We start from the raw sequence: 13,787 nt of genomic DNA on the forward strand, positions 1-13,787 counted from the left end.
CTTGTTCCGAACTTACGTATTTAATAGTTAAGTGACTTCGATGTTTTCCGCTAACATTGTACAAGGGATCGAATATTAATTGCATATTTACTGTCATCGAGGATACAAGGACCCGTACTGAACAACTATCGATAATAATTTGAGTACTATAATATAATTTAGTTCTGAAAAAAAAATTTAAAATAATGCTTTTGCTGATAAAATCACTAATTTATTAAATTACAAATAAGAAAATTGCTTGTAGTCTTCTTAAAAAATAACAACAGGACAAAATTTATGGTTCGCGACTTTGCATCGCAAACTTCTTAAGAGTCCTTTTAATCTCACTTAAAAGCATGCGAAGTTATTAAAAAAAATACTTAAATTTATTCGTATTATTGACTATAATACGAATAAATATAATAGCTTTATATGAAACCCAATCATTCAGCAAGTAATAACTTACAAACTTAAGTATACACCTATTGTATTTAGTATGGATTTATTACCCCATTTAAAAGTAACAACTTATTCTCATCCGTCACGGTACTCGAGATGAACCCGCGTGTTATCGAGTGCCTGGGGCAAATCTTACGTAAGTGTCAAGTTGCAAGTAGCAAGCAGTAGGAGGTGATCTACCTCAGTGAACGGCTGAGGAGGCAGTGTGATTTTACACTCGAGTTGACGGCGAGGGAAGTTTCTACAGCTTGTTATTCCAGAGGCCTAGAATAATTGTTAAATGAACCTCGCTCTCGGAAGACTTTAACTTACTTTAATTATCATCCTTTATATTCAATAGAAATGTTATATTTAATTGTACTGTAGACTATTTTCTATTTATAATTTTATGTAATTCACTTAAGCCGAATGGCTCGGTGGTTAGAACGAGTGCATCTTAGACGATGATTGCGGGATCAAACCCAGGCAAGCATCACATGCTTAATTTGTGTTTATATTTAATATCGTGCTTGATGAAGGACAACACCTTGAGAAAACATGCATGTATCTAGTTTCATACAAATTGTGCCATGTGTGTATTTAACCTATCTGCTTTGGAAAGGCGTGGTGTATAATATGTTCCAAACCTTCTCCTTAAGACCTTTAGCCCAGTGGGAATTTTACAGTTTGTTGTTTTTGTTGTTCTTTCTTTACGTTTGCATTTTGTAAAATGTATGCTATTTCACTGGAACCTGACAATAGTTAAATTAAAGAGTCGGTCTAGAGTATTTTTCCGCACATGCGAGCTGGGGCCCGGGGGACGGCACGCCTTCGCCGCGACGCGACGCATATGCCTCTTCACACGGTCTTAGCTCAATAATTCATCGATTAACCGCAAACTCACAACTGGTAACTATACTTGTTTGTTTTGTTTTTAGTTCTACCAAATGAGTCGAACGTTAATAGTCCCTTGTTCATTAAAACACAGCGAGACCCGCCTTCTCTCGAATTTGTCAGGTTATTATAATAAATGCGTACTACAATTATGAGGTCGTTGAATGTTCTTCTGATGACCTGATGAGCCGAGATGGCCCAGTGGTTAGAACGCGTGCATCTTAACCGATGATCGCGGGTTCAAACCCAGGCAAGCACCGCTGACTCATGTGCTTAATTAGTCTTTATAATTCATCTCGTGCTCAGCGGTTAAGGAAAACATCGTGAGGAAACCTGCATGTGACAAATTTCATAGAAATTCTGCCACATGTGTATTCCACCAACCCGCATTGGAACAGCGTGGTGGAATATGTTCCAAACCTTCTCCTCAAAGGGAGAGGAGGCCTTTAGCCCAGCAGTGGGAATTTACAGGCTGTTGTTGTTGAATGTTCTTATAAAAACTGTGATTTCAAATGTTTTACATTAAATAGTGAAAAGAAAATAATACTCAGTATATATAATACACAAAGCTATGTAAGATTTAATGTGGAGCATCTATTGTTACGGCTTGTGTAAGTGTGTCTCTTATGCCGAATACTGCTGGTAATCGAGAAGCTATGTGGAACCCAGCTGTTATGGTATGGATATATTATGTGGAGGAATGAGGACCATGTTGTAAGGAAGGTCTTGAGCATGGATGTGGATGTATATAGATGTAGAGGACGACCAGAGAAACAGTGGATGGATTGTGTAAAAGATATGGTTAGAAAGAATGTAACTTGTGAGATTTTTAGGATTATAGGTTAGGATTCACAATAAAACGTTTTCTTGATAACAAATCTTTTATTTAAAATCTATGCACATTATATTGTAACTGGTAAGAAGTTCTACAAAGCAACAACTTGCAGTAGTAAAAATAAAATAAAATTAACGAATGCGTTCAGATTTAAATTTTTCTAAGTTTAACAGAGATGACGTCCGACAAAGAAGTATGGATATAAAAGACATTCCACGTCGACCCCAAATAAAATTGGGATAAGGCAGGATGATGGTGATGATGATATACACAGACGTGACTTAACACTTGAAAGGTTATCAGCAGCAGTTATTTTCATATCTAGTAATATTAAAACGGTTAAAAATATCATTGAAATACAAGAGAGTCATTACCTAATCGTCAACTAGTATATAAATAGGATTCCAGAATTAATATCATATAAAACAACGCTTAAGACGCGTCTGTTATCATACAAACTATTTTTGATGACGATTTTATTATTTGGAGCAACGGAAGCCGGGACCGGCAAGTAGCCGATTCCGATGGCTGTATTTGAATTTGATTTGCATTTTTAAGATAAAATTCAAAACCATTGTGACTCAATACAACGAAGTGAGTCGTGTTTAATACGATCCCGATATTATTAGTTTATATTTATTTACTTGTTTGTCGAAGATGAGATAGCCCAGTGGTTAGAACGCCTGCATCATAACCGATGATTGCGGGTTCAAACCAAGGCAAGCACGTGCTTAATTGAGTGAAAAAACCAGCATGTATCTAATTTCATACAAATTCTACCACATGTGTATTCCACCAAACTGCATTGGAGCAGCGTGATGGAATATGCTCCAATCTTTCTTCTCAAAGGCCCTTAGCCCAGCAGTGGGAAATTTACAGGGTGTTGACGATGTTGACTTGTGCGTTGTAATTATTATTTGTACAATAAATGTCGCTATGTTATTCTACTTTACGTTTTAGAGTACTTTTTTAACACCTTGGTTTACGTAACTTAAGTTTTGGTGAGGACTCTTAATATTTTCTAGCAATGAAAATAAGTCTTTGTTACTCGGAGTAAATGCAGTTTTCCAATGGTGAATGATTTTTTTAAATCGGCACATTAGTTTTAGAGTTTATTCATTACAATCTCTCACACACACAAATACACAAATACAATTACAATCATTTTGTATATATACAATATTTTTCTTTATGAATATCTTTATGCTAAAATGTTAGTGTTCAGAAGATGCCCGGCAGTTGTAAAACATAAACATATAAATTAATAGTTATTCACTTACTAAAATTAATGACAAACAATAATTAACTAAGCAGTGAAGTTGGTTAAATGGACTATCAGTAATACAATCGCGTACAAGACTTCGTAGAATTTAAATTATAATAATAAGAATATAATAATAATAATTATAAGGTAAATCAGAATAATAATTTACTTACTAAGTTACTTTACTGTTTTTCAAATTTCTTTTTAATATCAGCCATTTCAAATATATATTTAAACTCCAATAGAAATATTACGAATCAGATGTTCGCAATGTAAACAAGATTGAGCCTTATAACAGAGGCATAGAGTTCAAAATTATGTTATCAAATTCGCATTTTTAAGTTTTCCTTAAAAACTTTTATTTACACCACAATAAGACCTTAAGTACTTTAGCATAGAGTTTATATTAGTAATGACGTATTATATATATAATGTAGTGCCTGAGTGTCAGTTTGTAATCGCGTAGTCCGCGGGGCGCCTCGCGAAGCTCGTTCCACACGTCATCGCGAGGTGCGCACGCGCAGCGGTAGCAATTAACCCGATACAGACGATATATTACATAATTTAAAAAATAAATGAACTATCAATGTACTTGTTTAAAATATTTTTAAAATACATGTACCTACTGTTTAGATGTAAATATAGAATAAAATTATTATGAAACTATTCACTAGTGGCCCGTCCCGGCTTCGCACGATTATTGTTTTTTTTTCCGACATGTTTAACAAATGTCTTTCTTTTTCAACTTATTTACACAAAAACCTCAATAAATGATATAACTTAACCTTCCTTATGAATTCCTCTATCTATTATTGAGAGCCGCAAAGCCTGGGACTTTGTTTTATAATACGTGGTGATGACTAATACGTCCTATGTCGTAACTTTATTGTAATAACAGATTAAAAATGTTCACTCCCAAGTTTTTAGAGTATAACTCTGCAATTGCCCATGATAAGGAAAATTAAAAGAAACACGCTTGTTATTTATTAATAATGATATATATAATAGAATGACAAAGACGGAAATGAATACAATTTCGCAATTAGTTCAATAAGATTCGTTAAAACAGCATAAGTTAGAATTGGTTCCATTAACGCGTGAACAATAACTCAAACGAGACATGTTGACGGACAAAGCACAGGAAGTGCCGTGCCGTCTTCCAGGAGGATTAATAATGTCTATACATCTCACTTGTGTGCTCGAGTCTCGTCGCTACATATCTAATTGCATCAACAAGGCGCCTCCTACCGCTTGTTATGACAAGTCACTCGATTCTCGAACTCACTTATTCACCAACCCAAGACTCAAGAGATTTGACGATTGAGATTTGAGAAGATGACTTTACCTCTATCTATATCACAACTTGTTTTGGGTTTGTAAAATCTTTCCTCTCATTTCCTTAATCAGTGGGTGCGACTTCGTGCTTGTATTTTCTCTATAATACAGTTAAACCAACGGGAAATTGATACTAAGTCCATCCATAAACATCGCTAATACGCCATCGTAAGAGCTAACATATAGCCCACATTGTGCCTATAGTTAGTTACATTGGCTCACTCACCTTTCAAACCGGAACACAGCTTCACTAAGTATTGCTAATTGCCAGCACTGCTCTTCTGCTGCCCTAGTTCTTGATATATAATATTAAGGAAATTTATCACCTATTTACAAAGACACATATAAGATATCACTTTGGAACAATGGATATATCCACTGACCGGCTGGCTTGATCCATCTGAAGGATTATTAATTTTTAATATGTAATTAAATTAATAATACTGAGAAGTATCTCATGAACAGAAAGCGCATTAAATATATTTAATTCAAATTAGTTACAAAATATTTTTGAAACACAATTTTACGATAATTTCTAAGATTAAGACGATTATACCGAAAATATTACTAATAACTTTTGCTATTGTTTCATCTGTGAAAGGATTAAAAATATAAGTAAGCACAATGGTATTAAGAGATAAGTATGTAAATAAAACAAATCCTAAATAACGAAGTTTTTTAATCTGTATTTCAAATTTATCTTTATCTGTTGGATTTTGGGAAGGTGATCCGATCCTCTCAAGTGCTTAGCCAACTTTCTTGCTATTCCTTAAGCATAAGTATTTGTTTAATACACCTAACCCTAGTCGTTTTCAAAACAGTAATACATTGTATATATAATTAAATGCTATTAGTTTACTGAGTTTTGGGTTTGAATTTTGTTGTGACAATTTAAATACTGTTATATTATATTTTAATATTTAATAAACTAAATAAGCAACAGCCTTCTATTGTACCAGTTCTAAAGAATGATCCTCGTAAGGAGATCGAAATGAACTAATTCAGTGGAATGATTCTCTATTATGAGAGGAAAGGTAACATGAGGCAAATTTAAATGCATTTGACATTGTTCATTAACCGACTTTTAGAAAAGAAGGAGGTTTCCGAATCAGTTGTACTATTGTTTATAATTGTTACATCAATATTGGCATATTTATGAATCGTTTTGGTTTTTTTTTGTTGACAGTATAACTGAGAACTTTTCTTATTAATAGCCCTTTATTTGTTCCGAGAGGACATAGATTATATCGCCAAACTGGACAGTTTACACAAACCTTGAAAAAAAAATTGTTAGTTTTTTTATAAATCAAAATCAAAATATACTTTATTCAAGTAGGCTTTTACAAGCACTGTTGAATCGTTATTTAACAACTATTTTAAGTGAAGCTACCACCGGTTCGGAAAGTAGATTCTACCGAGAAAAACCGGCAAGAAACTCAGTAGTTACTCTTTTTCACCATTTAAAAATACAGCGCATTGCACAACGAAACATAATGTATTTAATCGAGTTCAAATGGTAGCTGCGTAAAGTTAACATAATGTGTATCAGTGCGCCCACGCGCGACCCCGCTTCTAATTCAATTTCTCAGCATTGTTGCTCCGCATCAAATAGTGATGTTTGTGTACCGACATCACTCTACTTACAGCAAAAATAGTATAACACCAACTTTAAAGAAAAAAAAAATACTTCCGAGGAGTTTTTATATTGAAAAAAACGTCTTAGTTTTTCATTACTAAACAAAATATATTTAATTAAAGATAATTTATTAAAGTTATTAATTTCGGGATATTTACCATGTTTTTTATTTTTGTTCGGTGGAGCTCGATATTTCGACATTGTCTACGAATGTCTTGTTCACGAGACTCAGTTGTTAGTTTAAAATCCTATAAAGATAATTTTCCTATTTTTTATTTTCACAGATTAAAAATTGTACACTGATTGACAGTAAAAGAAAATATCACTAAATAAAAATACAGACTAAATTAAAGTTTATTATATAGCTGTGTTGCAATGTTGCGCCCATCACTAGGACCCCGGGCGTCCGTCAATTATTTAACCTTAGTTTAATTGCGGGTCACAACATCGGAATGGAAGGTGGTCGGGTGTCATATGCATTGAGGCTTGAGTCATCGCGTTTATATAAGGAGACGTTCACACATGTGTACCTACGTTATATAACCTGATGCTTGGATGACTTTATATGTCTATCGTGAAGCAAATAATGACATAACTCATAGAAAATAAAGTAACGATAAGGCAGTATAGCATTAAATTTGTATTTTCATATCAATATAATTGAAGACAATATAAGTAGAACTTTAAGGAATTATACAAAACCATTGTATTACATATGTTTGTGTCGTGTGATGGCCCAGTAGCAAGGATGAAACTTTACCGTAGTAGTAGTAAATATTTTACTCGACGGTGATAGAACACATTGAAAGATAAAAAGAAATGTGTTTCCACCAATCTGCATTGAATCACCTTGGTGATATAAGCTCCAAACCTTCTTCTCTAAAAGGAGTGTAGTTCCAAGTGGAATTTTACACTCTTTATAATACTTTTCTGTAAATATATTTAGTGTTTATTTAATGTGATCGATATTTCCTATATTCGAAGGAGCTCATATGTTTTAAAATATTATTATGATGTGATATACCCACAAGTGACTATGCTATCGTAGAGTTATTAAGTTGATTATAAAGGATTTCTAATCCTAATTAATCAATCAAACATTACAGGTTTATAACTTAATATCAAATATTTAGTAATGTCATAGTGACATTATTAAACGAACTCTGATAAGATAAAACAATTGAAGTCCAGTCATTACGTTGGAAAAGAGGAAAATAAATCAAAATGAAATCAAGAAGCTAGTTTTAAAAAAATAAAATTTAATTTTTCCTAGCATAAAAATTTGCTAATATCTAAGCCTACATTTTTTAATAAAAAACAATGATTTGTTTAATAATTTTCTTGAGTGTGATCATTAATCTGTTGCTCTACCTACTTATTATGTATCCTATCAATTTCCTGAAAAAATGACTGGAAAGTCGAAGCGCGCGACTTTATTGCGCAACAAAAATCCTCAGATCTCCACCGAAACATACATTGTTACAGTGGCATTCATTACATATTAATAATAATAACAGACATACGTAAAACGTATGATTTCATCCTCGGTGTTTTAAAAATAAAATATGAATAATTTTATAACAAAAGAATCTCAAATTAAACACTGTCTATGGCAAAAGACACATGTTATTTAAATTGTGTAAACATTTTCCCCAACAGAGAACCGAATTCATATTGTTTCTGTCCCAAACTAGTCGAACGAAACCTTTAACCACAAAATCAATCTCTGTACTATTATTATATTTATAAATATTGCTTTTTTATTAATATGGATGCGTTCAAGTATCTTTATAATAATTCTCAAGTGATGTAATACTTACAAACAGCTCTATCGTGTATCCGGCACTTCGTAAGGGCAGTGGAAACCTTTTCGTAAAGTTATAGAAATTGTATTGTGTGTGTAATTAGATTATTCTGTTGAAACGAATAAAAATGCTGATTGTTTTTAATTATTTTATTATTCATTTGTTTTCGTACATTATAAAAACGTTATTCTATATTTTGCTTTAGCTACTTACATTGGGATCAGAGTAATGTATGTGATGTTGTCTCATATGTAATATGTACATAAAAAACTATTGCTTTTTTTAATTGAATGCATTTTGATAAAATATTGCTGAGAAAAAAATGAATATCTTTGTAAAATAAAGTTACTCGGTAACGTAATAGTCCACGAGTAAAACCGAAGGCCATAATTAGTTACCTAAACACGTGTAAGAGAGACACTGGAGACGCTTTTGATTGCTTTGCATGAACGTGGTAACGAGTAGGTATTTGCTTGAGCACAATAACGGAACATTTGTTCAAATATTATCGCGAATAAATATTTCTTCGAAAATATTGTATCTCGTATAATGCGATCTTGAAAAATATATTTATAGCCACGTCTGGTTTTTTATATCTGCATGTGCCACTTGATGGTGAGAATAGAATGTTTAAAAAGCCGAGATGGCCCGGTGGTTAGAACGCTTGCATCTCAACCGATGATTGCGGGTTCAAACCCAGACAAGGACCACTGAAAATTCGCATGCTTATTTTATGTTTATAATACATCTCGAGCTTGGCCATGAAGGAAAACATCGAGAAGAATCCTGCATGTGTCTAATTTCAACGAAATTCTGCCACATGTAAATCCACCAACCCGCATTGGAGCAGATTGGTCGAATGTGTTCCAAACCTTCTCCTCAAACGGAGCAGAGACCTTAACCCAGCAGTGGGAAATTGACAGGTTGTTGTCTTGTTGTTGTTGTATAGAAGGTTAACGTATGTCACTATAAACTTACACATAGTATGGTACATAATTAAAAGTCCCTTATCATCATAATTACACCGGCTCACTCACACTTCAACAATAACAAGCAATACAAATACTAGCACCAGAGGTTCCATAAATACCAGCTATCAATAATTGTTATGGTGTTTTACATACTCACACAAACGCAAGCCTGCGAAGTCGGTTAAAAGTCCACTTGACAGGTGACATGTGCGATGTGTCACATTGACGTCACAGATCAGTCGATACGTCACTAGCGATGGTCGCCGGCGACCGCGGCAGTCGTTATCGCCGGTCGCCGTAATCGGATCACGATCAGCGCCGTCTTATTCGAAAGCGATCGAATTAATATATAATGGCATTACCATCACGAGGATAAAGGCTTCGTGTGATTGTTATTTAGCTATATCATGTGTTGATGCCTTTAAATAAGGATCATTATGTCGCTCTCGTATGTGTTTGTATGCTTTATATAAGGCTAGCGACCCGCCCTGGCTTCGCCCGTCCCTTTAAACAATACAAACTTCTATGACCTTCCGTTTTAAATGTGTAATATCTTTGAAAATATTCACTTAAATAACATACTGTAAATGACTATATTAATCTATGTTAAATGCGTAATGTATTTGTTCCTTAATTGAATAAGGATTAATACTGTATTCCTTAAAATCTCTTCGATTATAAGCTATTATATCTCATAACAAGTAAAGGATAAAAAGGATTATTGCGGGGTATCTTTAAGAGATACACATATACCATTATGGACTTTTTAGAAGACGTTTTTAAGGTATACAATTACATTATTTTGATATATCTCATAGGGTTAATGATAATAATAAGCATTTATTTCAGATTATTAATCCATATACAAACAAAACAATTAACAAAAATAAATGTATAAAATTAAAATTTATATTAATATTACAGAAATAAAATAATGTTTTAAGGCAAATCTTCCGCTTAAATCAATATATCTATTAAAAATAACCGCATCAAAATCCGCTGTATAGCTTTAAATATCTGAGCATACATAGTGACAGACGGTGGTAAGCGACATCGTTTCAAACTATGATAATAATAATGAATGATGATCAAGTTGGTAGACGAAAAATTGAAGTAGCCGTTCTTTATAACTTAACCATAAAATATTATTAATTGTTAATAGTTTTTAATTGTTAGTAGACAATAGCATTGTAAGATGCGTTACGCTAATTTGATAGCTTAAATTTAAAGCACAAGTAACGTCATCTCATTTGTATGCTGTCTCGCTCACTCACTAAAGTATGAAAAGAATGAGAGTCTGTCCTATCTTGTAATTATTGTTTTATAAACATGTTTGAAGAAAAGCTTTATATTATTTTGTTGTTTGATTGTATAATTGAATATAACAATGTTTACAGTATCTCATAAAATACCTTACTTAAATCAATCTAATATTTATTACAAGTAGATAAAGCAAATATGATATTAAAAATAGAATCTGTATCTAACGCCATAAAATATATATATATACAGTATGAGTAAATTGCATATAATGTTTAATACTTAGTTTCCGAAATTTACGTTGTTACTATTTTTTGTATTCAACCTTAATGGTAAACCGGTTACTTTAAAATAATTCAAATAATTTTCAATTTCGTATTGCTACAATATAGGATAAATACTCGATAGCAAATTCGCTTTCCTAAAAATGAGATCTTTTGATAGACTGCTTTGTTAATTTTAATCACAAGTTATTAAACAGGTAGGTATATTAATTGTCAGACACTAATAATATATCAGTTCCGTAAAGAAAAATAAATATAAACTTGGAATAGCTACTTAGTTTGTATCATTCTTTCTTAAGAAACCATTATATACATGTATAATAAGTTATACATAAGTATAAATAACTTTCTCTGGTAATGCAATGCTGCTTCATAAAAGACAATGCTAAATAATAAGTCAAAATATTTATTTTAATATTTGCGTAGATATAACTCAGCCTGTATATATTTATTGCTTTATATAATAGTATTGTGGACGGAATTTTTATTGTTATCAAAATAAATCGAATATCAGTACACTCATCGTTTCCTCCAACACGTAAACATCACGCCGAGACCGCGGCCCAAGGGCGATGTGCGAGATAACGGCACAGCGTGCTAATCTTGCAACTAATCTAATCATTCGTAATATAAATTGCACAATTTTCACAAAACACTTCAAAGGTTAATGTTATCGTTATGTGTTTAAAGATTTATTTACCTGTTAATTATATCAAACTACTACCAAATATTTACTTCGCAACAGTTCCAAAATGTAGAGTCCCTGCCTAACCCATCTTCCTATGTTACATCAATATTTAACATTAAACATATCTCTTGGTTGAACCACATGTTCAAAGCATTAAATATTATATGACAGTTATCGATAAACAAAAAGAATCAAGGATTAATATTCGACAATATATCATAATTACATTATTTCGCGTAATAAATTACGTCTGTTTACAATAATGTTGTTATCGCTAATGATAACCATTTAGCACCGAGTACAGGAACGGCAATGAATCAAATTTTATCAATTCACTGCTTTATCGAGCCAACGAATTCCATGTTATGTTAAATTACGCAAGAAACCTCAACATGGACAATACTAATTAGTATCCGAAATACTTAACGGACTCGTTAATGACGCCATTAATCACATTACTCCACAATCGCTCGGTAATCGTGCAAATAAAGGACTATTAAGAGATGTAATGCGATAAATAAAACTTTACCGAGACGGAGTGCAGTTAAAATAAAATCTAAGAGAGTTGAGTCATTGAATGCAACACGACGAGTGAGGCTCGAGCGGGCGCCGGGGCCGGCGGGGGCCGGGGAGGCGCACGAGATGGGAGGTACGGCTCTATGTATCGGAAAGCTCGCCGCGCGATTGGCCCACGGGCGCACCAAAAGCTGCCGGGGCGGAGACGGCCGCGCGCGGTATAAATAGCAACTCCCGCCTCCGCGCCCACCAGTTTACTCGCCGCTCGCAGTGTTAACGCACACGTAGCGCGCTCGCAGTTGCTACTAGTGCTCACAAGTGTTCAACATGGTGAAGTTCGAAGGAGATTTTAGTATAAACGCTATACTGATGAACCACGCGGTGGCCAAGCCGCCACCGTCGCCCACCACGTCGTCGACGGCTACACCTTCCGAGGCGGATTTGAGCGACTCGGAGCTCGACGTCACGGGCACCGAACCCGTCGACTGCACGAAACCCAAGGAAGACGAGGAGAAGAAAGACAAGAAACACGAGAAACCGGCGTACAGCTACAACGCTCTCATCATGATGGCGATCCGCAACAGCCCCGAGAAGCGTTTGACGCTGAACGGCATCTATGAATACATCATGACCAACTTCCCGTACTACCGCGAGAACAGACAGGGTTGGCAAAACTCGATCCGCCACAACCTCAGCTTGAACAAGTGCTTTGTGAAAGTGCCGCGCCATTACGACGACCCTGGAAAAGGAAACTACTGGATGTTGGACGCGTCCGCCGAGGATGTGTTCATCGGAGGCACGACAGGCAAGCTGCGTCGGCGATCTGCCCTCAACGGAAGATCACGACTCGCGTGTTTCAAACGGCCTCTGTTCCCCGGTGCCCCTCTCACCGGTCCGTACCCACCCGCCACGTATTCTCAGCTGGTCGGTCTCTACTCTCAGCTCCTCTACCAGAGGTACGCGCCAATGCAAATGAAAACACCTCCCGTTACACCGAGTGCAGTTCATCCAGCGTTCCGAGGAGAAATGGGTTATGGCAGCCTTCCATACTCCCCGGCGATGTACGGAGAGAGATTGCCCAATTCTCCGTTCATGAGCCAGTCGCCGTTATTGCAAAACTCCTTACAAACGTCAGCGATGTTGGCGCAGACGTCGCCGCTGCTTCCACCGTCGCCTCCGATGATGGCGCACTCACCACCCACATCCGGAGCATCGAGCCCGGAGCTCCCGTCACCATCTCACCACCCGCTAACGCCGCACATCTACAAGCCCGTGACGGTGTTGACGCGGCAGTGACTTCGCGCGCTAAGTAATCTCAAAGAGGCTGACACTTGAACAATCTGTGATCTAGGTTTAGTTAGTTACACCAGTGTCTAGATTTATCTCATAATATCTAGTGTAATGTTTTGCAATAATAGACGTTGTTGATACCCGTAGCATTCCGCTATTGTTTGTTGCTGTATATTCTATTGTGAATGTAAATAGTTTCCAAAGTGTATATTTATTGAATTATTAGCTTTAAGGTTCTAGATGTAACGAATAAACAAAATATTTCTCCTTAACAATCTCTTTCATTATCACATTCTTCATTTTTAAAACAAACAACACCTCTATATGATACTAAGCTTAATTTGATTTTATTATTTTATGACAGTGTAATGATCATTTAACTGTGACTAAAATTACGCCAGTTCAGCGCATGCGCAACATTAGGCCTACAATATAATTGGGATAAATTAACGCGAACATAGTTACTCTTGTTTAACTTAACCAGATTTCTTAAATATGAAAATAATATAAAACTGTTTTGGATATTTACATTCAGATTCATTTATATCTTGTAAAGACAATAAATAGTTAAAGTTTTAAATAAAAAAAAAAC

General features: G+C 34.9%; 1 protein-coding gene across 1 annotated transcript; it reads left to right on the top strand.

The window, feature by feature from the left end:
• Positions 1–12,146: 12,146 nt before the first annotated feature.
• On the top strand, positions 12,147–13,467 carry LOC124532125 (fork head domain transcription factor slp2-like). The gene has a single exon (XM_047106829.1). It carries the CDS (start codon positions 12,233–12,235, stop codon positions 13,199–13,201), a length of 969 nt encoding a protein of 322 aa, XP_046962785.1. The 5' UTR covers positions 12,147–12,232; the 3' UTR covers positions 13,202–13,467.
• The last annotated feature ends 320 nt before the right edge of the window (positions 13,468–13,787 follow it).

The sequence above is a fragment of the Vanessa cardui genome, chromosome 8 (assembly GCF_905220365.1).
Source record: "Vanessa cardui chromosome 8, ilVanCard2.1, whole genome shotgun sequence".
In the NCBI taxonomy this organism is placed as follows: Eukaryota; Metazoa; Arthropoda; class Insecta; order Lepidoptera; family Nymphalidae; genus Vanessa; species Vanessa cardui.

Coding starts and splice junctions, on each gene's coding strand:
- LOC124532125 (XM_047106829.1), top strand. CDS start 12,233: ATGGTGAAGTTCGAAGGAGATTTTAGTATAAACGCTATACTGATGAAC.